The sequence below is a fragment of the Eublepharis macularius genome, chromosome 7 (assembly GCF_028583425.1).
Source record: "Eublepharis macularius isolate TG4126 chromosome 7, MPM_Emac_v1.0, whole genome shotgun sequence".
In the NCBI taxonomy this organism is placed as follows: Eukaryota; Metazoa; Chordata; class Lepidosauria; order Squamata; family Eublepharidae; genus Eublepharis; species Eublepharis macularius.
Window position 1 is genome coordinate 131,827,898 of NC_072796.1, and position 27,349 is coordinate 131,855,246.

The 27,349-nt window shown below is 47.7% G+C and overlaps 1 protein-coding gene across 1 annotated transcript in view; it reads right to left on the bottom strand.

Annotated features, from left to right (window-relative positions):
• Positions 1–4,484: 4,484 nt before the first annotated feature.
• ZFAT (zinc finger and AT-hook domain containing) overlaps positions 4,485–27,349 on the bottom strand; it is a 112,316-nt gene continuing 89,451 nt past the window's right edge. The window contains exon 16 of the mRNA XM_054986064.1: positions 4,485–5,574. Coding sequence (XP_054842039.1) covers positions 5,329–5,574 — 246 coding nt within the window. The 3' untranslated portion in view covers positions 4,485–5,328. The remainder of the gene's footprint in view (positions 5,575–27,349) is intronic.

Genomic DNA, 27,349 nt, shown 5'->3' on the forward strand with positions numbered 1-27,349 from the left:
TCTTGTATCATATTTGGGAAACCAAGGTGTACATTATGGGCCTGACACGTGTACTGATTTGGGTCACATTACCAACTTGTACATCCCAATACATCCTTGGCCATGTTTTGTTCTTCGCACTGTACCACTCTCAGCCATTCATTGGTCTCCTGTTGCATGGCCCCACCCTTTCTCTGTAGCTGCCCCCTTTGCCTGGAACTGTTTCTCTGAATACCTGTGTGATGCTGCTTGAAATCTGTCCTCAGAACTTGCCTTTGGCCAAAACCTCTTCGTCCCCTACCCCTAATCAAAACAAACCTAGGACTACCTGGAATGGAAAATAATGCTTGTTTATTTCCACTTCTTCCTCTGTCCCCTCTCTTTCCTGTTTTCTCTTTTCCTTTTAGATTTTAGATTGTAAGCTCCTTGGGGCAGATCCCCATCTTCTTGTATTCTGGAAAAAAACCAACAGTAATATGAGAGTTACCTTCTTCCTCTTTTGTCATTGGCCTCCTCTACAATAGCATCACATTACAACCGGCGTTTGAAGCTCGCTGAAACTGCTATCCCCCACCTTGTGCATAGGTGCCAGACTGTACATTTTTCTTTACTGAACTTTAAATTTTAAGCACAAGCTCTAAAACTTTTGCAATCAACTCTGTGTCATATCCAAATGCTACAAGACTGAATATGTTTTCACCCGAATCTGTTGGTGAAGTTATGGAACAGTAGCAGCCTATGTGGAATGCCACCCAATACACCCTTCCAGTCTGACATCTGCCCTTTTATAACTAAACTTTGCATGCGACTTTCCCAATATATCCAGACACACACACACACCGGCCCCTTTTGGTGAAACTCCGTATTTCCAATGCTTAACGTTCTTGAGTACAAACAGATGGCAATTGTATTAAGCACGAGTGCAGGGATGTTTCTGGATTACATGTTTTCAAGATCAGGTCTGCAGAACTGCAATAAAAGCGACAGAAGACTTGAAAAAAGATGTACTGATTTATTTTTAGGAACGGGGGGGACTCCACTTGTGGAATTTTTCTAAAATAAAGCCATTGGACAGAATCAAACATGTTCACATAGATAATAACGTTCATAGTTTGGTACAAAGAAAGGAATCGTCCTCCCAGAAGCAACTGGAATATTCATTATGGAGTGACAGCTATGTACAAGTGGGCTACAATCTCCACTAGGCATGCTGAAGCCACACTTCTGCCGGATCGGAGCCATAGATTAAGGGAGACAAATCTCATTTCATATTCTCTGTACAGCATCATTCAAACCATTGTATTTATAAACAAGATCCAAATTTCATACATATTAACAAGAACGAGCCACTGCGATTCACATGCTAGTTTAGCGTCAATGGATGGCATCTGACAGAACTACTGGAAGGTCTATGAATATTATTCTGCACTGTAACTGGAAGTGTTTTAAACCATAATTTATTAAGAAAGTGTCTGTGAGGGATACATCTGGGGACGGCAGTACCAATTCAGACCCACTACAGAATCAGCTCCCATTCAAAAGCCATATACGTTGATACAAGTCAAGATACAGAATTAATTTTAGGGCCCCGTTCAACTATTATACTTCAAATTTGTGGACAATGCCCCAAGATTATAGGGCAAAACGGAGCTATCCATAATGAGTGGCACACACTCACATGAATAAATGCCCAATCGCTTTACAGCGAACATTGAATTAGGGTCTTCTATCCCTTCCCAGGTCACTTTTCCGAGTTCACTGCGGAGGTTGGGGAAATCCAGCTGTTTATAATACACATGTGCCAAGTATTCATATTGCTGCTTACATTTTAGATTCTTTTTTGGGGTCTGTGTGTGGATATAAATTCAAACTCAAAAGCATTGTTTGACAAGTTCGTTACTGCAGGCACGTGGTGGGGAAATCATTTAACTTCCAGGGGCCTGGTTAGCTATGCACATCCCAAGCGTGTTAATGAACATTTTTAAGGTTCAGACTTCACTTTTGCATATATTTATATTTAGTCCATGCTGGTAATGTAAATGAATAAAAGTAGGAAATCTCCGCTCTTTGAGCTGGAAGTTGCTGATCTGTTCTGCTAGTGAAGCCACGTTCCACCCGTGGAGGGAGTCTTCTTTCTGACACAATTTGAGCCTCTTGCATTGGGTAAAGCTTCTCCCACTGGTCCCTCTACTAGCGGGGGATCTGCAGGTTCTTCTGAGCATTTCCATATCATTCCACAAAGCTTGCTGGACAGCAAGTGGCTCAAGGCCCCTTTCTGTCTCCTCCCTGAGTCAGGTACTGTGGCTCACTATCAGACCACTTAAGCCAGAGCTGCTGTGTGCAAATGTGAAAACACAGGAATGGGGCTCTGCACAGAAAGCGGGTATGAAAGAACTGCAGCGACTAGACATGTGGGTTGCCGGCAGCTTGAAAAGAAATCCAAGCACACCGCTAGTGCACTGCAGCGGGCATATGTAAACTTGATCCTCGAAAACAGTGCTGCAAATTTTAAATTCTTTCTTGCTGAACGTTAAGCTAATTAAAAGGAAGAGGGAGTATGGATTTCAGATTTCAAAGAGCTTTGTCCTAAGACTACGCTGCAAATGAGATGCTAAAGCTGCAAGTTCATTCTTATATTTGCAAATATATCCATGTAAACGAAGGGATGACAATCCATGCAATTCACTAAAGAGAAAAAACAGAAAATTGATTCAGGAGTCCTGGAACTTAGGGGCTTCCCTCTGGAGCTGGCGGCATTCTTACATTTCATACGTTGCACATTTTTCAGACCCAAAGTGTTCCTGTGTTCTACGAACAGAATTTGAAAAAGCTGCTCACGGAACTTACTTTCAGCTGGGAAGTAACCTTAATTTCTCTGGAGCTGGGGTTCATTCTATTTACAATATTTTTCTACTATTTACAATATTAAAATTATAATTGTAAAATTATTTACAATAATTTCTTCAGGACATGAGATAGTTTTTTTTAAACGCTTCAATACATTGCCTGGATCACAGTTTATCATATTGTTATCATACTGTTTTTAAACCTTCCAAGAGCAGAATGTGTTATCTGGAAACATACCAGGGCAGAGAAATATTACACGGGCAAAAAGAAACCTGCCGAAAAAATATGGGCTGGCAAACACACATACGCTCTCTGATCTTTGCAGGGGCTGGCCATTGCTGACTGTGAAAGTCTTGCATGTCAATTTTTGGTGAATCTTTACTAGTAGAGAGAGGCCTTTCTCATTATTTAAAGAGAGACAAAAGTCAAGCATTCTGTAGAATACCTCCAAGTCAACTCAAGATGGAATAACGACTGGTACAAGTCCAAGACAGAGAGCAGCACTTCTGATGGAGAAACACCTCAGTATGTGGCCAGCTGGTCAAACAGAGCCCCCCAAACACCATAGGTTCTGGGCTTCAGTACTGCTATTCCTTGCCTCAAAAGGGTAGCCGTTGTATATCATAAGACGCAAAATCCTGTAGCGTATTAATCTAGATCGCTGATTTGTTCAGAACCGACCTCTGAAAGTGATGGCGGCTTTTTACTTGTGTTCCACATTAGAACCAATTTTAATGAAAATTTGGGATTGCAGCGGGAGGGTGATGCAAATTCAGGGTGTGGGCACCCATGATTTAAAAGAGATGTGTTGCCTTCAGGTCTTGAGTTTTGGACAGTAGCGATAAAGCAAGTACAATTCTTTTCGGAAGGTTAAACGCGGAACGCCTTAAAGGGGAAAAAAATCACACAGAAAGGGGCACTGAAGAACAGCTTCACCTGGATGGGTGGAGGGCGGCCTTCCTTCGGGAAGGACTGTTGCCTGACTGCCTTGAAGCAGATTCCAAATGGAAACTGTGACTATGAGCTGAGCTACAAGTGATGCCAGACGCGTGTTTTTTAATATGTTGGGGACACAATTTTACCTGAGAACTGTAGTTGAAGACTGTGTTATGTCCCTAGCACGGGGAGGCAGGGGAGGAGGAGAAGAGCTTTTCAAAGACAGTTTTCAAAGACAGAGCTGTGTGAGATCACTGGGGGAGAGGAACTTTGTAATTGTTTTCTTGCAATCTCAATGGCGAGATGAACTGCCAGCTCTTCCCCTTGCCTGCCTCCCTGCTCTAGGGACAGGGTCCTAAATTCCTCTCTGAGCCAAGCTACAAGTGACGTCTTACACAGGTTGGACACCAGTCGGCTTCCCTCAAGTTTTGATGGGAAATGTAGGCGTCCTGGTTTTACAGCTTGGCTCTCCATTACAGCTGCAAGACCAGGATGCCTACACTTCCCATCAAAACTTGAGGGAAGCTGACACGTGTCCAACCTGTGTCAGGCGTCACTTGTAGCTTGGCTCTCAGTTGAGATTGCAAGAAAGCAATTTTAAAGTTCCTCTCCCCCAGCTATCCCACGTGGCTCTGTCTTTGAAAACTGTCTTTGAAAAGTTGTTCCCCTCCCCTGCCTCCTGACGCTAGGAACATAACAGTTTTCAACTACAGTTCCCAGATAACATTACGACCTTGACATGTTAAAAAACACATGGCTGGCATCACTTGTAGCTATGTTTTGGCATCTAGGATCTTGCTGATCAGCCATTAGAATTGTCCTTTTAAGCCTACAGGAGAGGGAAGAAAATAGTCTGGGGGCTGTACCTGGCTTTAAAGAACTTTTCAGCCAGACATCAAGATGCTTAATAAATTTGTTGGGAAATGCGTCGTGACAATTGTTAAAAGCTCCAGGGCCATTATGAGAAGCAGGGTGACCACTTTTGAGGGGGAGCTGGGTGCTGGCCCTTCCTGGCTGCACTGCATCCAATTTGAAGCATTCACAAGCAGGAACCAATTGTGGCCTGCGGGCTGAAAATTTTGCATCTCCTGGCCTGCAGTCTTCTTAAAGTGTGTGCAAATGAAATAGCAGTGAAGACACAGAAGTGGCCTTTCTAGGGCCCTGTTTGGGGATCACCACTCTTTGTGTTTTGCTTTCCAGCCAAAAGATGACACAAAATTCTTATTGTCCCAGAAGGAAGCGGTTGAGGTCATCTGCGATTGTAGATTTGTAGGATGTGACCTCAGGAACCTCTTAGGAGAAGCAGAGGAACTCTTGTAAAGTAGAAAAAAGAGCAGTGCTTTCTTAAACAGAAGCTGTGCAGGGCTCGGTACGAACCAAGAAACCTCCTAGTCCAAATCCGCCAGTCCCATCAAGGACAACCCATATACCGGCTAAATCCTAAACGGGCGATGGACTAGCAGCTGTAAGAGGCCCTGCTAAACCCTGCCATTCAATATACAATGGAATATAAAGCATTTTCTGATTCGGCAGTACCAGAGAGCTTGCCTCCCTGGAGTGCTGTAGCTAGATTTTCTGTACAGATTCTTCGTCCTCCACTGCCTGCTCCTCCACTGCCTGCATGGCTTCTTGTACATAGACGATAAGTTCAGAGGCCTCTCCTCCCCGGGTGTAGACGGTCACCGTCCCAATCCCTTCCACCTCATCGGAGGAGACGACCAGATGATGCTGTTCGGCCAACTCCACCGAAGCCTGCTCCAAGGTTTTTTGAATCATGACGGTGTGGTTGGCTGACGGCTCCTCTTCCGTGACCTACGAAGAAAACAAAGGGCTCATGAACGCCTGCTGCTGATGGAAGGGGGTGCCTGTCTGAATTATGAGCTGGAAAACAGCAAGAGAAGAGTTTATGGCCTCCGTTTCGTAAATTAATGGCTCTTCGGGAAAGAGCAGCATATGCTTCGATTAACAGCAGAATGGGACTGCACAACTCAAAATCCCAGTTCAACAGGGTGGATTGCATATGGGCAGCTCTGCCGTAGAAGGTGGACCACAGAAGACCTAATAAGCACACATCACACCCCAGAACTAAGCAATTTTCATGCTTCTCCTGGATTCCCTTTGCTGGCTACGAAATTTGAAAGCCCAGCAGATTCTAGCTAGTAACAGAGGGGTATTGTTTCCACTGGCTATAAGTTTAAAGTGTGTGCAGACAACTTGTAGTACGAGTGCCCTAGCTAGCACTGGCAAGAGGTAATTGCCCCGGTAATAGGCCTCTGTAGAAATGGCATGCCTACAGTGGTTTCCACTTGTGTGAGGTTGAAGGCTTTGTCTGAAATGAGAAAAAAAAATTGGGTCGAAATCATGAGTAGGCAGGTATAAGGATGTGGGCACCCCTTTAAAAAGAGAAAGTTTGCTTGTTTTTAGCTCATCCCTATGTTTGGATCGGTGTAGCTTTGCTGGCTTAATTGTTGCTTAATGTTTTCTCTTCTCCATTGGCCGCCTGAGGAGTTTATATTAGCCGAAAGGCAAGGTTATAAATATTTTAGGCAAAGAAATTATGAACGAATGAAAAAAAAGTCTGGTGTGCATTATCAGCCTTGCTCACAGTTGTCTTTGTCGCAAGCTCCTTCAAGGGCCATGTGAATGAACGGAAGTGAAATCCGGCAAGAGCCCTTCTCTTACCAGCCTTTCCTTCTCTCACATGGGGCTCTGGAATGTGCTCCTCAACCAGGGCTCACTTTCTGCCCGAGTCACCTGGCCAACTCCTTGGGTGAGCAAACAAGGAGGGCACTGACCCACTTCAAGGGACCAGCTAGCTCCGTTTTATTTAGTTCATTTTTACCCCGGCCTTCCTCCAAGGAGAACACGGCAGGGCAGATCTCTTTCTCCTCTTTCTCCTCACAACAACCCTGTGAGGTAGAGGGTAGCCATTATGCAGTGGGGCTTCACAGAACGTGAAGATGTGAGCCTGGGTCATCCGAGTCCTAGTCTGGCACTCTAACCACTACACACACTAGCCATTGGCAGCGTGAGGGACGAGGAGCCTGGCTTAACCTGCCTAGCAGTAGCACAGGAGGGGACAATGGGTGGGAAAAGGACTGACACTCTTTATTTGCCCCAGGTAAGCAGAAAACTGCAAAGTGCAGGTATGTTTCAGACAGGTAATACCAAAGGGGGGAAAAAGTCAATTTTTCACTTGGTGGACTTGGGGGGGGGGAGTTATAAAGTAAAGTAACTCACAATGTTTCAACAGTGCATTCTTTTGGATTGTTTTTCAAAGAACCAGAATTGCTGGGCAAGGTATGTTAAAATGGGGGTGGGAAGTATCAGCTCCCCCCATATTCTGCAACTTGCAGAGGCACCCATCAACTACCACAACTCAGTCTATCAGGCAAGTAATGGAAATATCCGATGGCCTGGGTCTCCCTTCATTTGCAGTCAGTGTGCTTCCTGAAATAGTACTAGCAACGGAGCACAAACACGTGGGAGAGGGTACGAGGAGCAGAGGGGAGGGAAAGAAAAGGAGCAGCCGTCGTTTTTCTGAAGAAAAATGCAATTGTTTTGTGCCAAAAGGGTTGTTATATGACACAGCTGTGCTGAACAGAAGGCCATTTTATGTGTACGTTGATCAGTATACGCCAAGCTAGCGGTGCCGTTTAATTGATTTAAGTTGGCTTCGTCTCTTGCTCCGGGAATGAACAGTTTTGATTCAGGTTCGGTTTCTCTTTAATTTAATCTGGAAGAGGAGGAGGAGGGAAAGGTGGAGGTGGGGGCACATGGGTGACTAGAGCTCTTGAAAAAAAAAATCTCATGCAGCATGTAGCAAGGACAGAAGGTAACTGCTAAGCATCGCAGGTAACCCATTTCGTTGCATTTTCTCAACTACCTTTGGATTCCTGGGTGGGGTCTGGCAGATCCATTTCATTAACAGAGGTGCTTTCCTCCAGCAGAAGGGACCTTCCCCTGATGCTAGATGTTTACTGCCCAGGGAAGGCTCCTTCCTCCACAGGGAAGAACCTCTGCTACCAAAACAGATCCACTCCCATTTATACCACCGTGAAACGGCAGGCTGGCTGGACTGCGGGGCTCATACGTCCGTATAAAAGCAGATGAGGGCCGAGTGTGGTGTGGTGTAGTGGTCAGAATGTCAGAGCAGGAGATCCAGGTTTAAACTCCCCAGTCTGCCCTGGGTGCTCTTGGGCCAGACACACACTCTCAGCCTACCCTACCTCAAAGGATTGTTGCCCGGATAAAATGGAGAACGGGAGAGCAATGTAAGCTGCTTTGGGTCCCCCCCCACTGGAGAGAAAGGTGGGTATAAATTAAGCAAATCAATAACCCTCACGTCAAATACAATATACGCATTTGTATCAAAAGCCTTCCTGTCCCAAGTTGCCAAGGAAACTCTCACACCACTATTATAAACAACAGTTAAAAGGCTGAGTGTAGGGTGGCCGATAAAGGTCTACATCAGGGGCTCCAAAGTTCGGCCCTCACTCGGAGTCTCTCTACATGAGACCTCTTACCCGAGAACGCTCAAGTGAAAGGAGACGCCACGTTAGCCGGGAAATGCGGCTAACCCGCAAAAGACAGAGCTAAAGGCTTCCTCACTTGCACCTCTCTACAAAGAGCCGGAGATCGCTCCTCGGAGGGTTTATTTCTTCTTTGCCTCCCTGAGTGTGAGCCGAAATGAACATAGCCTTCAGAAACCCACCAAGGACTGATCTCCCGCTCTTTGCAGAGAGGTGAAAGTGACAAAGTCTTTGGCTCTGCCTTTTAAACTCCTATGTTTCCCGGCTAACATTGCGTCTCCCTTCACTTGAATGCTCCTGTGTAAGACGGCTCATGTAGAGAGGCTCTGAGTCTATCGGATCTGCCAGCGCTTTGGAGCCACCTTCTCCAGCTGCAGTGCCACACCCTAGAACCGCTTCTCCAGGATCTCATGTGGAGGTCTTTTACATCGCCGGCTGATCGTTCTAACTGAAGATGCTTGGCATCAATGGCAGGTGCTCTGCTACTGAACAACGCCCCCCCCCTCCAAACCCTACTCTTACCAAATAATACCTGTGTCCTAAAAATAATGCAGAATTGCATTCTGGTGAGTATGTCTTAGGAGGGTTCTGTGGTCCAGGAACAGCTCAGCCACATGATTCTGGGCATGTTTTAAGAAGATGTTTCTTTGAGGGGGGAACTCAGAGGTGTTCCAGAGCTTTCAGAGCCGCAACTGAGAAGCCCTAGTTCTTTTTCTCGTAAGAGGGCAACCAGAAGGAGGACGTTTCTGAGGCATCATCAAAACCAGATAGGACACTGCTTGGAGATGGAAGCTTCCTGAGATACACTGGCTCCAGGCTTCCTAGGACTTTCATCACCAGCATTTTTGAAAGGTGCTCTGAAGCCAACCACTGATCCATTGAAAAAGCAAGCTGTTCTTCTCACTTCTGCACTTTCAGTCTCTCTCACTGAGAGTTTCACAGATCTCCTGCTAACCATACTCTTTGCTTCCTTCTCACCATTACATACAGCTCTGCTGAAATTAAACCACACTCTAGATGTTCATGCACGAGGGAGAGGCTGATAAGGAGAAAAGGGGAGAATGGGACACTTATAGTTTAATCTGCCTTGCACTTCCCTTCCAGCCAAACTTTCCATTTGGCATTTTTTCAGTTCCAGACAAAATTGTACTGATGAAAATGAATCTTCGGGTCTCTTCAGCCTCTTCAAGATTTGTATCTGCACCCATTTGTACTCTATTCTCTACTCGGTTACAATTCAGCCTTTATTCAGTTACTGATGAATATATTCAGGTCTTCAAAAATTGAAAAGGAGTCTCACAACCAGGAATACTTTCAGCTGCTGTAGGAGATACGCAAGATGCTTTCAGCCCCTAAAAATGCTTGACATCACTTGTTGCAAAGAAGTTTACAATTGTACTAGTGATCAGAGACAATTCAAATCAATTTAGGAACACAAACTGGTTTGTCAGAGGTGGGATTTGGGCTTTTTATTCAGATGGGAGGGATGTTTAGATGCGATGTGGTGGTTAGAGAGTCAAACTAGGATTTGGGAGGTGGTGGTGGGAGTGCCCTCAAGTCATAGCTGACTGATGGTGACCCCTGGCAGGGTTTTCATGGCAAGAGACTAACAGAGGTGGTTTGCCATTGTCTGCTTCTGCAACCCGAGTCTTCATTAGAGGTCTCCCATCCAATTAGTAACCAAGGTTGACCCTGCTTAGCTTCTGAGATCTGATGAGATCAGGCTCACCTGGGCTCTCCAGGGCAGGGCAGGATTTGGCAGGTTAGAGTCCAAATTCCTGCTCTGCTGACCGTGGGCCAGTCACACACACTCAGCTTACTCAACCTCAAAGGGTTCCCACTGTAGAGAGAGGCAGGGTATAGATGAAGTAAATCGATAAGCCAATTTAGGAAGGGCTGAAGAGGCAGAATTTAGTGTGCTTTCCGACAGCTGTGCTGGTCCCAGAGACCACAGCGTTTTGGAATGCATGCATAAGCGTCTCTTTGCAATACTTTGCCCATGATGTCTTTTAAGACTCGGGGGGCACTCAGAGGAAAGGAACGATGGCTATGCCAGCTCCTGGGAGAAGTAAGTGAGGGGCAGGGGGGCAGGGCGTAGAGACAGTTAGCCCCCTCCCATTGTCACCTGGGGCCACTACTACATTTTGCTTCATTATCGAGCTGGCCGTTTATGAATGCAAAGTGAAGTCATCACAGTCATTCACTGGCTCAGAGTCATTATATTTATTGTACTTGTGTTTTCCGTACCACAAGTGGATCCTGAATCTTAAAAAAAAAGTATGAGCACCATTTTTGCCACGATTTGACATTTATGGCTGGAAACGTCCATCATTCCTTGCTACATTTTCTTTGGTTCAGTTGAAGCCACATGGGGCGATGCACATTTGACCCTCACCTCAAGGTTCCCATGGTGACAAAAAGTTTGACAGGGTGGAACTTACTACAACAAGTGCGCTGAGCGGCCATTTCAATGCAGCCTGACGTCCACCTAAGGAGAGGCTGATGTGTGCTACCGATGCAAAATCTTTTTTTAAAGTCAGGCCGGCATAACAAGATTGATCATAGCAATTCTGGAATGTCAAGATTCATAGTACTCGTGGACTGGTTTGTGGGGTAGAAGAATGTACAGCCCCAATCACTGATACATTTTCTTGGTAGACCAACTCTAAGTATGGCTAGAAAGGGGCAGAGTTGGGGGAGAGAACCAGAGAATCAATGGGGCCATTGGATACATACACTCAGGCGGCTTTATTCGGCTCGCAAGCTTCTCACTACGACACAGGCAGGGGTACATAAGCTACAGAAGTTTAATGGCTTACATATAAATATAGATTACTATGGATACTAATGATCTAGAAAGGTCACCAAGTAAAAATATATACGGCCCCCGAAAGAGGTGCACAAAACCTCTCTCTCTAGGTTGCTGTTTTGGATATGGGCAGATTTGTCACAGGTGGAATTTGGACATTTTATTCAGACAGCAGGGGTGTTTAAAGTGCATAAGGAACTGCACAATAAATTTGCAATTCATTTGGCAAACAACACTTTGAAACATATGCAGTCCCATAGGTTACGAACCTCTCGCCCCGGGAGAGGGTGACATTACACTCACCGACACCTGCAAGAAAGCAGACGGTGGCCTGAACGGGAGTCGAAATTGGCTTGTTTTCACCGAGTGCCATGCACACTTTTAAATGCAGTTGAGATGTGCAAATAAACAACAAGCAGCAGGAGATAAATAAAAACGCGTTTGACACCAGAGCGAAATGAAAACAGAATCCCATTCGGTGGCAAGGGCACCAAACTGGATGCTTATTCAATTTTATATTCTTTTGAAATGAAAATGGCCAATAAAGAACGTTAATGGCCTCTCCACCTGCCTTTATCCATATGTTTCTATCGGCTTTGTCACTCAAGGTAAAATGATTAACTGTTTGTCTTGTTCTGTCTCTCCCTGGTGGACACCTATCCATAATCCTCTGAGCATGATGAATGGATGGATGCCTTTTTCCAGGTCAGGCACACTTCAAATCAGATAGGCGTTTACATGCAGGCAACTTGGTTTCTACCGGATTGATCCACTGGGTGCCACCTTCACAAAATGCTATTTTCATATCCCTTTCAACAAAAAGAGGTAAGGAAAGCAGTGCCTGCCAAGTCTAATGGACAGGCCCTTCTCTTTCTACTTATTAGTCTTCAAAGCCCACAGACACAGTATTTATTTATTATTTATGTCATTTATAGTCTGCCTTTCTCATTGAGACACAAGGCGGGTTACACAGTGTGAGATTAGTACAGTCAATATCAAGGACATTTCCATAAACAATGCGATAGGATAAACAGATATAAGGTCACAAAGACGCAGCATTAGCAGGAACCCAATACAGCATAGTGGTGAAGTCTATGGTTCTTAACTCATTGCAGCCCTCCTATCTGAGTAAAATGCCTTTTTGAATCATTCGGTTTTGCATCGCTAGCAGAAAGCCAGGAGACTGGGGGCTCCCCTGACCTCTTCAGGCAGGCCATTCCACAGGGTGGGGCCACCACAGAGAAAGCCAATTTACGAGCTGCTGTTGATTTCGCCCCTGTGCAGGGTGGCACCTGCAGGAAACCCTGTTCGGAAGAGCGAAGCTGCCATGGAGGAGTAAAGGGAGGGAGGTGGTCCCTTCGGTATGCCGGACCAAGGCTGTGAAGAGCTTTGTAAATGATAAGCAAAACTTTGAACTGAGCACAGTAATAGTAATGTAATTAGATATAATTCCTTCATTAAAGTGAGGATGGATAATCTTTTTTTAAATCTACCCCACTCAAAGGCTTACGGGAAGCTGCAATAGATCCTTCCCTTATGACTGCAAATTAGATAAAGCTGGAAGAGCATGACCCGGTTGAAATGTAACAACCCAACGACTTTCAGGGTCTACACGGGAACCCCTGGAGGCACCGGGGCTGAATCATCCTAGTCAGAAGTGATGTGGCACTCTCAGGACCATAATGTCAATGGCCTTTAGCATGCCTGGAAGACATTTACAGTCTGCACTTCTAAAAGAAAGGGAGGCAACGAGGAGCAGGGTGGGAGAACTGGTCTTGTTGAGTGATGCACTGATAGATGATTGGTGAGTGAAGACCTCTGGCAAGGGAAGCAAGCTGTGTTTTCACTTACCCAAGGAACTCCTGTATAAAGGAAGGCCTCTGCTTGGGAGAACCTACAGCAGGGGTTCCCAACACAGCATCTGCCAACGCCATTCCTGGTACCCACCAAGTGCCTCTGAAAATGGGCAGGGCCAGGTAGGATGCTTGCCCTGCAGGACTTCTGATTGGAATGTGCAGATTTTTAAAAAGATGATTCGGAAGCAGCTGCCACTACAGAGAAAGGATCTTCACTGAGCAACTACCAGGCTCAGGAGTTAAACAAATGGCAACCCAAGCTGACAATAGAGGATGCAGTTGGCCATTGATGCATTGAGCTCTCTTTTGGAAGAACAGCACAGACAGGAAACTTGAGCACCTATCAGGTAACGGTGGGACTAGTATACCTGGAGGTCAACAGACATGTCCTTGCTTCATGCATCTACTGATACCAAGATTTGGCCAATGGCTGTGAGCCTCTGTTTGATCATAGTTTTAGGTGGGCAGCTGGGTTGGTCTGCAGTAGAACAGCAGACTTTGAGTCCAGTGGCCCCTTAGAGACCAACCAGATTTTAAGGGTGTACGCTTTCAAGAGTCAGAGCTCCCTTCTTCAGGTGTCTGAAGAAGGAAGCTCTAATTCTCGAAAGCTTACAACTCTGAAAATCTTGTTGATCTCTAAGAGGCCACTGGACTCAAAGCCTGCTGTTCTGTTTGATCATGATTTCCAAATTCTGGATAGAAGGACAAGTGAAAAAGATGGCAGGCTGGTTTGGATGGGAATCAGTACAGATGAGGAAAAGAAGGAAGGAGAAGACAGATCGTACCGGCCCAAGACTCGGTCGTGCAACACCAAACTATAGCCAGCAAGGCAGACTTGCTGAAGTACACCCAGCCAGCTCCACAGCTGAGCAGGAATTGGAATCTTTCTCCCCTCCAATGCAACACGTATCATGAGATCCTTGTTCACGGATAGCAAACCCTCCCTAGGAACCTTAGAATTTTTAAAATCAACAGTCAGACTGACAGTAGGACTTCTCCAGGAATCCACATGGACATGGGCAGAGCTGGAAATAAAAAGGCAGGCATAAACATTCATAGGTTAAAAGCAAATGGTAGTCTAGGTTGGGGGGAAAAAACCAAACTGGAAAGATACAGAGAAGAAGAAAGGCAACTTGAAAACACCTATTTTATTAACAGACCAATTCAAGAGAACAAATAAGAGCTTGTTTCAAGAGGCTGGTCTATTGAAAATACTTGGTTTCTAGTATATGCAAATATGCTTTTCAAGGTCTAGTAATAATGAGAAGGAATATATATTTCCATGAGGTCTTATCCAAGCTCTGATGTCAGAATGTTTCATATTTCCCCACCTCTCACGAGCAATAATGCGGCATGTAGCATCAGGGCAGAAGCAAGTTTTGCTAAACATTATGGAAGGAGACAGGAAGCTCTAAACACACGTCTGCCATTTGTAGCAGAAGTTGCGCTTTTAGCGTAACATCTACTTCGACCCTTATAAAGAACGCTAAGAAATGGAACCGGTTTTGTTCAAGAGAAACGAAAAGATCTGCTGCTAAAGCAAGGACTTGAGGAGCCAATTAGAGGACGAGGGAGGAGAGGCAGAGACACCAGACATTGATATATCGCAGAGACCTTGAATATTTTGGTTCTCGCTGTCCATTATACTAGCTGAAGGTCACAAGGCTGGGAGAGAAGAATACCATTCTGAGGGGAAAGTCAAATAGAAACACGGGGCTTGAAAATCATATCATAGCGGAGCGCAGAATGATTAAAAATCAACAACGGCGCCTGCTTCACAATGAATTACATTTCTCAAGGTGACATGAGAACAACAGTTTTTTTCCCTCCACTGCAATTCTTGCAGATGAAGAGATTCAATTTAAGAATAATAATAAAAAAAAAACCACTTGAAAAACACAACGGCCATGGCTGGGGTGGGGAAGAGACTGAATATGAATTTTGAATAAAATTGTCCGAACAATTAAGGAAGGGAGGGCAGTACTGAAGCTGGACAAAATGTTCCCTGCATCGTCCAGACAAAAGCACTGCCGGCTCGCTCCCAGATGTGCTGGCGGCATCCCGGAAGTGTGGATCCAGATACGCCTGTCGTTTTTGTGCAGGGGAAGAACCCAGTGCTCTCTGGAACGCTGCCGGCCACAGCTGCCAATGAGAATCACCATGCAACATAATGAGGCTCCGGATGTGAACACTAAGATTGGAGTCCAGTAGCACCTTAAAGACGAACAAGATTTTCAGGGTTATCAGCTTTCAAGAACCAAAGCTCTCTTCATCAGGTACATGGAGATCCCTGAGCCTTATATCCCAGGCAGAAAGTGAGAGGGGATTTGCAAAGAAGGGCGCCAGGATGCCAAGGCACAATGCAGATTGATGGGAACACTGTAGCTGAACAAACATATTTGCACCAGTCAAGCCATCTGGAAAGCAGACATAGCCCTAGCTTCTGCTCCTGAAACTGTCTCCCCATTCATTTCAATGGAAGGGGCAAGTCCCCTTTGCGCACTTACAGCGTCTTCTTTCAAAGCCGGCCTTAGCGGCACTTTGGCACAGGCTCTGGGGCACACGTGGAACAACAGAATTTTGTGAAAAGCTTCTTGGACTGATTGATGGGATGGGTTTTTATAAGATTCGGCGCAGACGTCGGAGTTGGCACATGGAGTGTTAAAGCGAACTTGCAACACAGTGGATTCCAGAGACAATGGATGTGCAGAAATATCTCCGTTCAGAGACCTCATTAGCTGTTTTCAGGAACTCTTTCAGCTTCACATGCAAAACAGTGGCAGTGCAAACACTGAGTGATGCATGCACCCTCTGTTCGAGCTTGCTGAGTGATAAGTGAAGGGAAACTCACACACATGGGCCAAGGTCAGATCTGTGAGCTCCACACACATTTGCAACTCACTTGTCTGCACACGGGGGACATGCGTAAGTTGTGCCTTTCAGATATTACAAAGGAAGCACAAAAGAAGTAGATGTACAAATAGCTTCTGTGCTTCCGCTTCTTTCTTCATCTGGGTGATATATGAAAAAGCCTCAGAGCCTGGATTTTGTTTTTCGCTGTTTTGCTTTCCTCCTTAAGATGACCTCCCGTGCACTCTCATGATATGGACCCTTACGGAGAGGAGAAGGGACATTAAAGGATCTCGAGATGGCTTTAAAAGGAGATAGGCTATATTCGTGGAGGGTAAGTCCATCAGTGGGTACCAGCCATGATGACTAAAGGCAGCTTTCATGATTAGAGGCAGTAAACCTCTGAATACAGATGCCCTGGTTTTGGCCCTCCAGAGTAAGTGGTTGGGCATTGTGTAAGACGATGATGATGGACCACTGGTCCAATCTGGCAATGCTCTTCTTATATCCTCTTCAAATGTTACACAATTAGGACATGAAAAAGACACCTTTATCGGAAAAAGTGTAATAACTGAATGCAGATCATTGCGACAGTTGCACACGTTTGTCTCATTACGTGTCAAATACAATGCAACGCCTACATCACCTTCAGTTGTGGACAGACAGCACCCTTAACGCAGTCATAGCAAAACAAACACCTGTACTATTTCTATGTATGACTAATACCTACATGTAGTACATGATTTTTATTTTATTTTTTGGTACACCAGAGCAGGGAAACCAAACTACCATATGAGAAGTGGGCCCTGGGACTTTGTTCTAGGGCAAAGGACAAATCATTTTGCTCTGTTCATAATCTGAAAAAATCTCTATCAATGCATTTTTAAACCAAAAAAAAAAGATTTTTTTTTTAATAAAGATGATTATGAGTAAGAAAGATGATCTCTCCACCAGATGATTTTGGGTTTCTCCCGTTTGCTTATCTACAGATTTTTATTTAAACGATGCATAGATTCTTGCCGGATTCACATTCTGGCACCTGAACGAACTGGCTTCTTTCATTTTGTTTTGTAAAGAAGAAAGAAACAAGGCATCTTACACACACTGGCAGTACTGTCTGCTGTTTCACTGCTTTCTCCCCGCCGCGTCCCTCAAAAGTCCAGGCTGAAGAAAGCTGCTCACATTTCAGCAACGCACTTCAGGAAACCGAGAATCCAACAACGAGGACTAGCCCGGGCATTTATTTCGTTCAACTTAATTGAGTTTCTGCAAGGCTAGCCAAGGAATTGTTCGAGTCCTTCTCAGCTAATTTGGTTCTCTCTGGCTGCCAACCCGATTCCCTGACTCATCGCTTCTGCTCCGCAGAGACTCCTCGGGGAACCAGACAGATACGAGGCAGAGAACAGAAGGAAAAGTCGGAGAGTGGGAACTGGCTGAGGCTAGCAGGAATGGGTTTTTTTTGCAATGGTTTGGGCTCAGCCCCAAACCCTGCACCATTGTCATTCAGTTACATCTGACCTGTACGACTGTGAGGCCTGTTGGGCCAATGCGCTAAGGGGAAGCCTCTCACTTCTTGTTGGAGCTGGAACTGGAGGTACAGCAGCCACTACAAGCAGCAGTGATAGGAAAGAACAACGCAGTTCACATCTAAATATTTAATAGGCAGTCCAGTAAAGTATCCTTTCCCTTCCCTCATGCTGGTTCAGAAAGCTGAGACAAGTGACCTCTTGCACTGCTAGGATCCGGAGGCTGCACAAGTTAGTTGCCGTGCAATGTCCGCTGGCCCCGCTGTACCTGGTTGTGGCAGTCACAATGCAAATAGGACATTAAGGGCTTGTGGTGCCTGCTGCACGTTGTTAAAGCCATTTCCACCATTGATCTCAATCACAGCTGAGAGAGGCGGTATCATGTAGTGGCCGGAGTGCTAGACTAGGACTGCAGAGACCCAGGTTCAAATCTCCAGTCTGCCATGAAGCTCACTGGGTGACCAGTCATTCTCTCACTCAACCTAACCTACCTCACAGGGTCACTGTGAGGATAAAGTGAAGGAAGGAGAACCACATGCAGTGTACTAAGCTCACTGGGAAAAGAGCAAGATACAAAAACCAGAAGAAAACATGGGAGACAGACAGAGCACTGTTCTATATCTGGGTATTGTAGTTTCTGGACTGCTTCTCCCTTCCTGCACCTGAGGACTGACATGGCAGAAGGGCTGGAGCTGACAACACCACACCCTCACAAAGGGAGCATTACTCTCGAAAGCGCATACCCTAGAAATCAAGTATCTGACGAAGGGAGCTCTTACTCTTGAAAAGCTCATACCCTGGAAATCTTCTTGGCCTATAAGGTGCTACTGGACTCAAATCTTGCTTTTGCATCTGACGAAGAGAACTGTGATTCTCGAAAGCTTATGCTACAATAAAGTTGGTTAGTCTTAAAGGTGCTACTGGACTCTTTTTGATTTTGCTTTTTTACTGTAGACCAACTCGGCTACCTGCCTGAAACTAAGGACACACCCTGTAGGTTTGTGTGGTGCAACAGAGCCATGAGTTGGACCCGTGTGCTCTTTGAGTTTTGTACCAGACGGGTTTTTCTGAGCACTTAATACTGGCTTCTAGGGGTTTGAAATATTTTCCTTGCCTGATCTCGTGTGTGCCGTTAATACGTTTGTTTTATCACGTTCTTCTTTCTAGAGTCCTTCTTTATGCAAAGGGTCCTCACGAAGACTAGCGCAGGAGCAACATCACAAAGATTTAGCGTCGATGCTGCAGAGGAAGTAATTTGGCAATTAACTGAAGAATACGTCTCCCTGAGTGTCCATACAGAAGAAAATCTGGCAATTTATGGTGGGGCTCGTGAGATGCCTTATGCTCATGGGGCTCTGAAAACATACGATTTAATGAAATGTGTTTTTATGAACAAACCGCCAGAACAAAGCTCTCGCCTTTATAAATAATGAAAGCTCTCCGCTTCATTAGGAAAAAAATTCTTTCAAGTGCTGTCTGAAAGGCTTGCCACCCCCACCCCCCAAACCAGTCCAGCTAAGCCCTACAGCTCAAACTTGCCTGTGGCAACACCTCGGCAACCTCCAACAGAGCTTGCTGATGGCTTCCTTGTTACATTCTGATGACCATTCAGGAACAGAATAAAAGGCAAGCCAATGTTCTCGGCTCCACTGTCTTAGGGCTGATTTAGGCAGTTACTTTTACTGCAAGGTGACTTCACCTCTCCTTGGCAGAAATGCACTTAGTTTGAAGGTCACAGCCAGTTTAAATGAGCCAGGAGGTCAAGCTTCATGTGACTGAGAGCCTCGTTACAAGTGACATCTTACACGCAAACGGCACTTGATCATTTTCGCAAGTCTTTCTGGGAATTGAAGTCCCTCTCCCCCACCTCTTTTCTTTCTGTTCCTTCCCCTCTCTGTTAGAATGCCTGCCTGAAGAGACGGAGAAAGCCTGCTTTTGCAAATCGCTCTTCCAGTCACAAGCCTGCTCTCGATGATCTTTGGGGGTGGGCAGCTGCGACTTTCTCAGCTTTCTCCAGAGCATCTCCCCCCCAGCAAGACGATTAGCAAAGTTGCAGCTGCCCACCCCGAAAGATCACTGAAAGGACACTAGGACTTCACTGACATGTCAGCTTTCTCCAGAGCATCCCCCACCCCCCAGCAAGATGATTTGCAAAAGCTGCTATCGTAGGCTTTCTCCGTCTCTTCAGGCAGGCATTCTAACAGAGAGGGGAAGGAACAGAAAGAAAAGGGGTGGGGGAGAGGGACTTCAGTTCCCAGAAAGACTTGCGAAAATGATCAAGTGCCGTTCGCGTGTAAGATGTCACTTGTAGCGAGGCTCTGAGGTCACTTAGAATGTATGGGTGTGTGTGTAGTGAGTGGGTTGGAGGGAAGGTATTGCTTGTAATAATAATAACAACAACAACAACAACAACAACAACTGCAGAATCTCCTGAAGGAGTACAGGACCCCGGCTTCCTGTACTCGATGGGGCAGTGCTTACACTGGCTCCGAGAGTTAGGAGCCTGGGGGTGATCCTTGATTCCTCCTTGACGATGGAGGATCAGGTCTTGGCAGTTGCCAGGTCCTCTTTTTACCATCTTCGCCAGGCCAGGCAGCTTGCCCCCTATCTATCATCCCACGACTTGACTACAGTGGTCCAAGCAATGGTTACCTCTAGACTGGACTACTGTAACGCACTCTATGCTGGGCTTCCCTTGAGCCTGATCTGGCGGTTACAACTGGTGCAGAATGCGGCGGCGCAAGTTATTACCAGAATACCAATATGGGAACATATAACACCGGTACTGCGCCAGCTGCATTGGTTACCGGTGGAGTACCGAATCAGGTTCAAGGTTTTGGTATTAACCTATAAAGCCCTAAGTGGACTGGGACCGTCGTACCTGCGGGACCACCTCTCCCCATATGAGCCCCAGAGGACTCTTCACTCAAGCGACAAACATCTGTTAAAGATCCCTGGCCCTAAGGAGGCCCGCCTAGTGTCGACCAGGGCCAGGGCTTTTTCGGCCCTGGCCCCAACCTGGTGGAACGCTCTGTCTTGCGAGACCAGGGTCCGGCAGGACTTGTTGGCATTTCGCCAGGCCTGCAAGGCACAGCTGTTCCGCCAGGCATACGGGTGATGCTGGGCGGTGCCCCCCCCTTAGTGGGGGGGGGGTGAAATTCTGTGCCCTCCCGCCCACTGTCACCTCCCATCTTTTATATGGTTGCTGTAAAATACTCTATGGACAATGATAGGTGAATGTCTAACATGCTGCTATGTTTTTATTATTATAGTTGTATTTATATAGTGGTAGAATAAGTTTTTAAAAGAATGATATGTATTATTTATATTTTTAATGGTTACTGTTTTAAAATTGTGTCGTGTGTTTTAAGTTGTTGTGATCCACCCTGAGCCCACCTGTTTGGGGAGAGTGGACTATAAATTTAAGAAAATAAATAAATAAATAATATTTGATTTATATACCGCCCTTCAGGACAACTTAATGCCCACTCAGAGTGGTTTACAAAGTATGTCATTATTATCCCCACAACAACAATCATCCTGTGAGGTGGGTGGGGCTGAGAGAGCTCCAGAGAGCTGTGACTGACCCAGGGTCACCCAGCTGGCTTCAAGTGGAGGAGTGGGGAATCAAACCCGGCTTTCCAGATTAGAGTCCCACGCTCTTAACCATGACACCAAACTGGCTCCCTTGTTTGAAAGTTCTCCTGCCAAAATGTCCTGGCATGTTGACCGTAACATGTGAGAAACACGATGAGGCTTGAATCAGTGAGCTTTCTGCAGGTATGGACTGTGGCAGGGGAGCATTTCCAAAACAAACAGAACTTTCTGTCACCTGCACACCCCTGCACAGCCTGAGTTGGTACTGTCCCGCACAAGCACTGTCCCGCATGTCTGCCAAGTGTCTGAATTAGCAGCTGGTCCTCCTTGCACTATCACGATGGGCTCACAATAAAAAGAATTTTGGCATCGGTGTCAAATCACAAGTTGGATGGGAAGGGAAGGGAGGGAATACAATCCAGCAGCTGGCGGGTGAGGGGAGTCTTATTCACAAAGCAAGTCACATAGTTAGTGTCAGGGAGATCTTTTTAGGGGATGCCAGCCTCCTGCCTGGAGACTGGAAAGTTACCGGAATGTGAGTCACGAATGGGCTGACTCACTAGCTGCCCCCATGCTCTGGAGAGCAGCAGAAATACCGCGATGGCTTCCTGAGACATCTCCCTGCCTAATCCCATCAACACCTTCCCTCCACCACTTACCTAACCAAGGGCTATTCAGCAAATTTGACAGCCTCCCTATCTGATAGTTACCAGGTGTGTTCTGAACCCATGCATACACCCTGAGATACGCCAGAGCCCTCTCTCCATGAAGCGCTGGTCGTCTTCACTGCTGCCTCCAGGGAATCCTCCTCTTCAAGACTGCTAACGATAGCCCTCCCTCAAACTGCTTTCCCGTTTTCTCACTGTTTTCTTAGTTAGCCCTGTGTGGATGCTGTGTGTGTTTTCTGTATGCTTGCCTTTTATTTCTCTGTTAATAAACCTTTCCTGTTAGACATCTGCCTGTTTGTTTGAGAGTCCTCTAAGGGAGCAATCCTGGTATACATGGGTGGAAGATCTCGCAGTTACCCCCTCTCGTAGCATGCTAATTCTTGTATGCTAATTCCCTCAGCTTTAGGGTAACAGTGTGCCTAGTACATTTCTATCTCAGTTTGAAGGGGTGTATCTGGTTCTCCCGTCTCCATTTTGTCCTCGTTACAGCACTATAAGGTAGATGAGGCTAAGAGAGAATGATTGTCCCAAAGTGGCAATGTGAGGATTTGAACCCAGGTCTCCCAGATTCTAACCTGACATTGAACATTATGCCACCCCAGTCCTCCTTTCCTGCTGCCTGACAGCCATATCCCCTCTCTGTAACCTCCTTATTGCTGGATCTCCCACTTTCTGGGCTCCTCCTTTAGAGATGAGGCCAGCTTGTCACAATCAGATGGTAGCCCCCTGCCTTGCTATTTGAGCAATCATTTTGATTATATATAAGTTTAAAGCACAGAATTCTAACAAGGCAGCCTCTCAATGGTCCTGAGTGGGCGAGATAACAGGGTTAACATACCTGTAACTTATGTTCATCGAGTTCTTCTGTGCTGACACACATGGGGACTGCGCAGGCGCAGGCCAGCCGCCGGAGAATTTTCTAGAGCTTCCATGGCTCCGAAGGGGCCGTTTGTCGCGCGCCTCAGCGACCGTTTTCCCGCCCAAACGGTCACGTGATCCTCCAGCGACCAACGGCCCCTTCCCTCAGTTCTCCCTTGCCGCCGCTTGACCAACACACTTCAGCCATAACACCTTAAAAACACCAATTTCCGTTACAGCCATCACATTATCGTGCATTGGAGTTCACAGCGGGGTAGGAGGGAGGGTTGTGTGTCAGCACAGAAGAACTCGATGAACATAAGTTACAGGTATGTTAACCCTGTTTTCATCTTCGTTCTTCTGTGCCTCCACACATGGGAGTGTACCAAGCTTCACACAATAAGGAAGGCGGGGGTGAAGTCCAACACAATTTTATTAAGCAAACAAGAACAACAATAAATAGATATGCATATATACATCTATGTAAAAATACTGTGTAAGGACACATAAATACTCAATATATACATATATACACACCCCCAGGTACATATATACACTTTCACTCAAGGGTACCCAACAGGTACGCCAAGAAAGTCATTCCAAAACTCCCTCAGGAAAAAAGGGAGTGTAAGACAGCCTTGGCCACAGATACATCCTGCTCCGCATTGACATCAACGGCGTAATGCCTGACAAAGGTGTCTGCAGAGGACCATGTGGCTGCTTTACAAATGTTAACCAGGGGCACCCCCCTGAGGAGTGCCGAAGAGGATGCTTGGGACCGCGTGGAGTGGGCTCTGACATGAAGCGGGCAAGCCACCCCTGCCAGGGAATAGGTCTTGCTAATGGCCGTCACAATCCACCTAGACAGGGTCTGTGAGGAAGCCCTGTTACCCTTGTCCTTGGCCCCAAAACATACAAACAGGTGAGGACAGGTGCGGAATTCCTTTGTCCTATCCAGGTAATAGGCTAGGGCCCTCTTCAAGTCTAGGGAATGAAGGGCCTTTTCCCCCTTAGAGGAAGGTTGAGGAAAGAATGCAGGCAGTGAGATATCCTGCGAGAGGTGGAAGGCGGACACCACCTTGGGCAGGAACCCGAGGCAGGGACGCAGGACCACCTTGTTGGGATGAAACACAAGAAAGGGAGGGTCAGACCGCAGTGCAGACAGCTCACTGACCCTTCTGGCCGATGTGACGGCCACCAAGAATGCTACCTTGTAGGATAGCATATCCAAGGGGCATGTAGCCATAGGTTCAAATGGAGGCAACATGAGGCGTGAGAGCACCAAGGACAGCGACCACTGAGGCACTGGCGCCGACACAGGTGGGTAAAGATTGTACATGCCCTTAAGGAACTGGCGGGATTGTGGGTGAGAAAACACCGTAGCACCCTCAACTCGGGCGTGAGCAGCTGATATCGCTGCCAAGTGTACCTTGAGGGAGGACACCTTCAAGCCCAGGCCACGCAAGTGGCACAAATACTCGAACACAACCCCCAAGGGACTGCTTTCGGGCATCACTCCTCTGGCCAGTGCCCAGAGCTCAAACCTGCGCCACTTGGCCGCATAAGCGCGCCTAGTGGATGGCCGACGAGCATTCAGGAGGACCCTCTGTACCTCGTCAGTAAAGCCTACAGGGGAGGAACGATCCGCCAAGCCGTTAGGTGCAGCTTCCTGGGATCGTGGTGGACTAGGCTCCCGTTTAGGAGAAGGTCTTGCCGAGGGGGCAGACTCACATATGTCCGTTGGGACATCCGCAGGAGCTTCGGGAACCAAACCTGCCGTGGCCAGAAGGGGGCCACCAGGATGCAGTCCGTCCCGTCCTCCTCTATCTTGCACAGGACCCTGGGAATCAAGGGGAACGGAGGAAACATGTAGTGCAAGCCCTGCGTCCACGTAAACTGGAAGGCATCCCCAATAGAGAGGGGGTCGCTCCCTGCCCTGGAACAGAACGTGTGGGCCTTGGTGGTCGCCGCAGTGGCGAACACGTCTATCACTGGATGACCCCACATCTGGAAGATCGGCCCAACGCACTCTACGTTCAGTTCCCACTCGTGGTCCAGCAAAGGGACCCTGCTGAGGGCATCTGCTCGGGCATTGTCTGACCCAGCCACGTGTATAGCACGGAGCGACACGCCGTTCCTGATAGCCCACTGCCAAGTGAGCGTGGCTTCCTGGCACAGGGCCATGGACACTGTGCCCCCCTGCTGATTCACGTAGTACATGGCAGTCGTGTTGTCCGTCTGCACCAAGACCTGACGATTTCTCAGCAGTGCTGTAAGAGACACAAGTGCGAAACGAATGGCCCTTAGTTCAAGCACATTGATATGGAGGGTCTTTTCCCTGTCAGACCAGACATCTTGCACAGACACATCACCACAGTAAGCCCCCCATCCCAACAGAGAGGCATCAGTGGTAACCGTGATGTCATGGTGTTGATACCCAAAAGGGGTCCCTTTAAACAAGTTGTCATCAGACAGCCACCAGTCCAAGGAGGAGAGGATGACCCTCGGGATAGAGAATTTGAGGGACGGAGGGTGCAGCAGAGCATCGTACCTCCGCACAAACCAGTTCTGGAGAGGGCGCATACGCAGCCTAGCGAAAGGCACCACAGAGGTGGCCGCTGCCATATGCCCTAGTAAGCACTGGATAGTGCGCACAGACTGGAACCGGTTCCTTTTAAACATGGACACTAGACCCCTTAGGGACCGAGCCCTCTCCAAGGGGAGCAGGGCCTTACCCTCCACAGAGTCTAACAGTGCACCAATGTAGGACACCTTGCAGTTGGGCACCAGCTTGGATTTCTCCAAGTTCACCAGGAGCCCCAGGCGTTGGCAAGTGCTAAGTACCAAGGCAATGTCCTGCACCAGCCTAGACTCCGATTCAGCCACGATGAGCCAGTCATCGAGGTACGGAAAGATGGTACAGCCTTCTTCCCGTAGGAAGGAAACCACAGGGGCCACACATTTAGTGAACACTCGTGGGGCAGTGGACAGGCCAAAGGGGAGCACCTTATACCGGAAAACCCTTTGCCGGTAAACAAAGCTCAGGTATTTCCTGTGCTCCTTCCGTATGCCCACGTGAAAGTATGCGTCTTTTAAGTCAAGAACCGCAAACCAATCTCCCTGTTTCAGCAAGGCGATCACAGCCGCCAACGTAACCATTTTGAATTTGGTCACCTTGAGGAAGGCATTAAGGCCCCTCAGATCTAAAATGGGACGTAAGCCCCCATCCTTCTTAGGGACCAGGAAGAACCTAGAGAAGAAACCCTTTACAGAGTCCTCATAGGGCAATTCTTCCACAGCACCCTTGGCCAAGAGCGACACGATCTCCGCATCCAGCTCGGCCATAGTGTTATTGACAGCTGTCAGGGGTGATCTGCATCTAGGCAGCTCAACGAATTCCAGCCCGTATCCCAGTTCAACAATAGTTAAGACCCATGAGTCAGATGTTATTGACTCCCACTCCGAGAGGAGTGGACTCAGTCTGTCCGAAAAGTCCGGGGATACGGCTGGCGTGACCCGTCAGTACTGCCTCCCGGCGCCCTGCTGATCTTTCTGCTGGGCCGGTAGCTGCGCCGGACGAGGCTTGAAGGGCCGACGCCTCCTCTGCTGTTGTGCGGGAGGGTAAGGCCGCTGCTGGTAGGCAGGATACTGTTGGTAGCCCGGCCGCTGATGTTGGTATCTGCCCTGGTAGTGGTAAGGGCCGGACCGGGGAGCGTACCGTGGCCTGGAGGAGGGCTTGTCCGCTGGAGCCAGACCCAAGGACCGCGCCGTCTGCCTGTCCTCTTTTTTCTTTTTCAGGGTCTCATCGGTCGATTTGGAGAACAGCGAGTCCCCTTCAAAGGGCATGCTCTCCACCCTGGAACGCACCTCCTGGGACAGGGCCGTAGACCGCAACCAGGAGTGGCGCCTAAGGACCACCGCCGAAGCCATTCCCCGAGCAGCAGTGTCGGCAGCGTGACTCCCAGCATTCATTTGCTGTTTAGACAGCCGGACAGCCTCTGTCTGCAACAGGGAGACGACAGCCTTCTGCTCAGGTGGGAGGTCTCGAGTGTAGGATGCCAACTTCTCCCAGAGGTACAATTGGTACCCTGCCATGATGGTCTGGTAGTTGGCGATCCTCAGACCCAGCGAAGCAACGATGTACTGGCGCCTGCCCATGGCATCCAGCTTCTTGCCCTCTTTATCGGCAGGCACCGAGGAGTGACCCGACCGTCGGGGGTTGAATTCCTCCGTGACCAAGGAGGAAGGTGGAGGGTGTTTCACCAGTGCCGGCCAGGTACCCTGCTTGATCTTGTAGAGCTGCTCAATCCTCTTGGATGTTGGAGGCTGATCACAGGGCACCTGCCATACCTTCTCCACGATTTCCTCAATACCCTCGAGCATTGGAAACCCAACGTACGCCGGATTATCCCCGTAAATACGTTTGAGGAGCTTGTCCTTGGTCTGGGGAACCGCTGAAGAGATATCCATCTCTAGAGCCTGGGCCATCCTTGCCATCTGGTCGGCGTAGATGCGGAGGTCCTCGAATGGGGAGTCCGCAGATGGCACTAGCTCCTCAGCTGGCGATGGTTCGGACCAGGACTCCGACTGGTAGCCGCCAAAGCTCTCCACATCCTCTTCCTCGGAACCGAGCTGGGATTCCGGAACCTGGAGCGGAGGGGGAGCCCACGCCGACCTCGATGTCGAAGGCCTCGGTTCCGACACGGAGAAGCCCGCAGGTGCCCCCTCCCATTGGCAACGGTATGGCGAGGGGAGGTAGGAAGCCTGTCGATGCCGGGACCCAGTGGACCGGACCGATCGGACACTGTCCCCGGAACCATGCCGCTCACGACCGACCGGAGGTGGAGACGGACGGACAGGCGACGGACGGCTCCGATGAGGAGACGGGCTC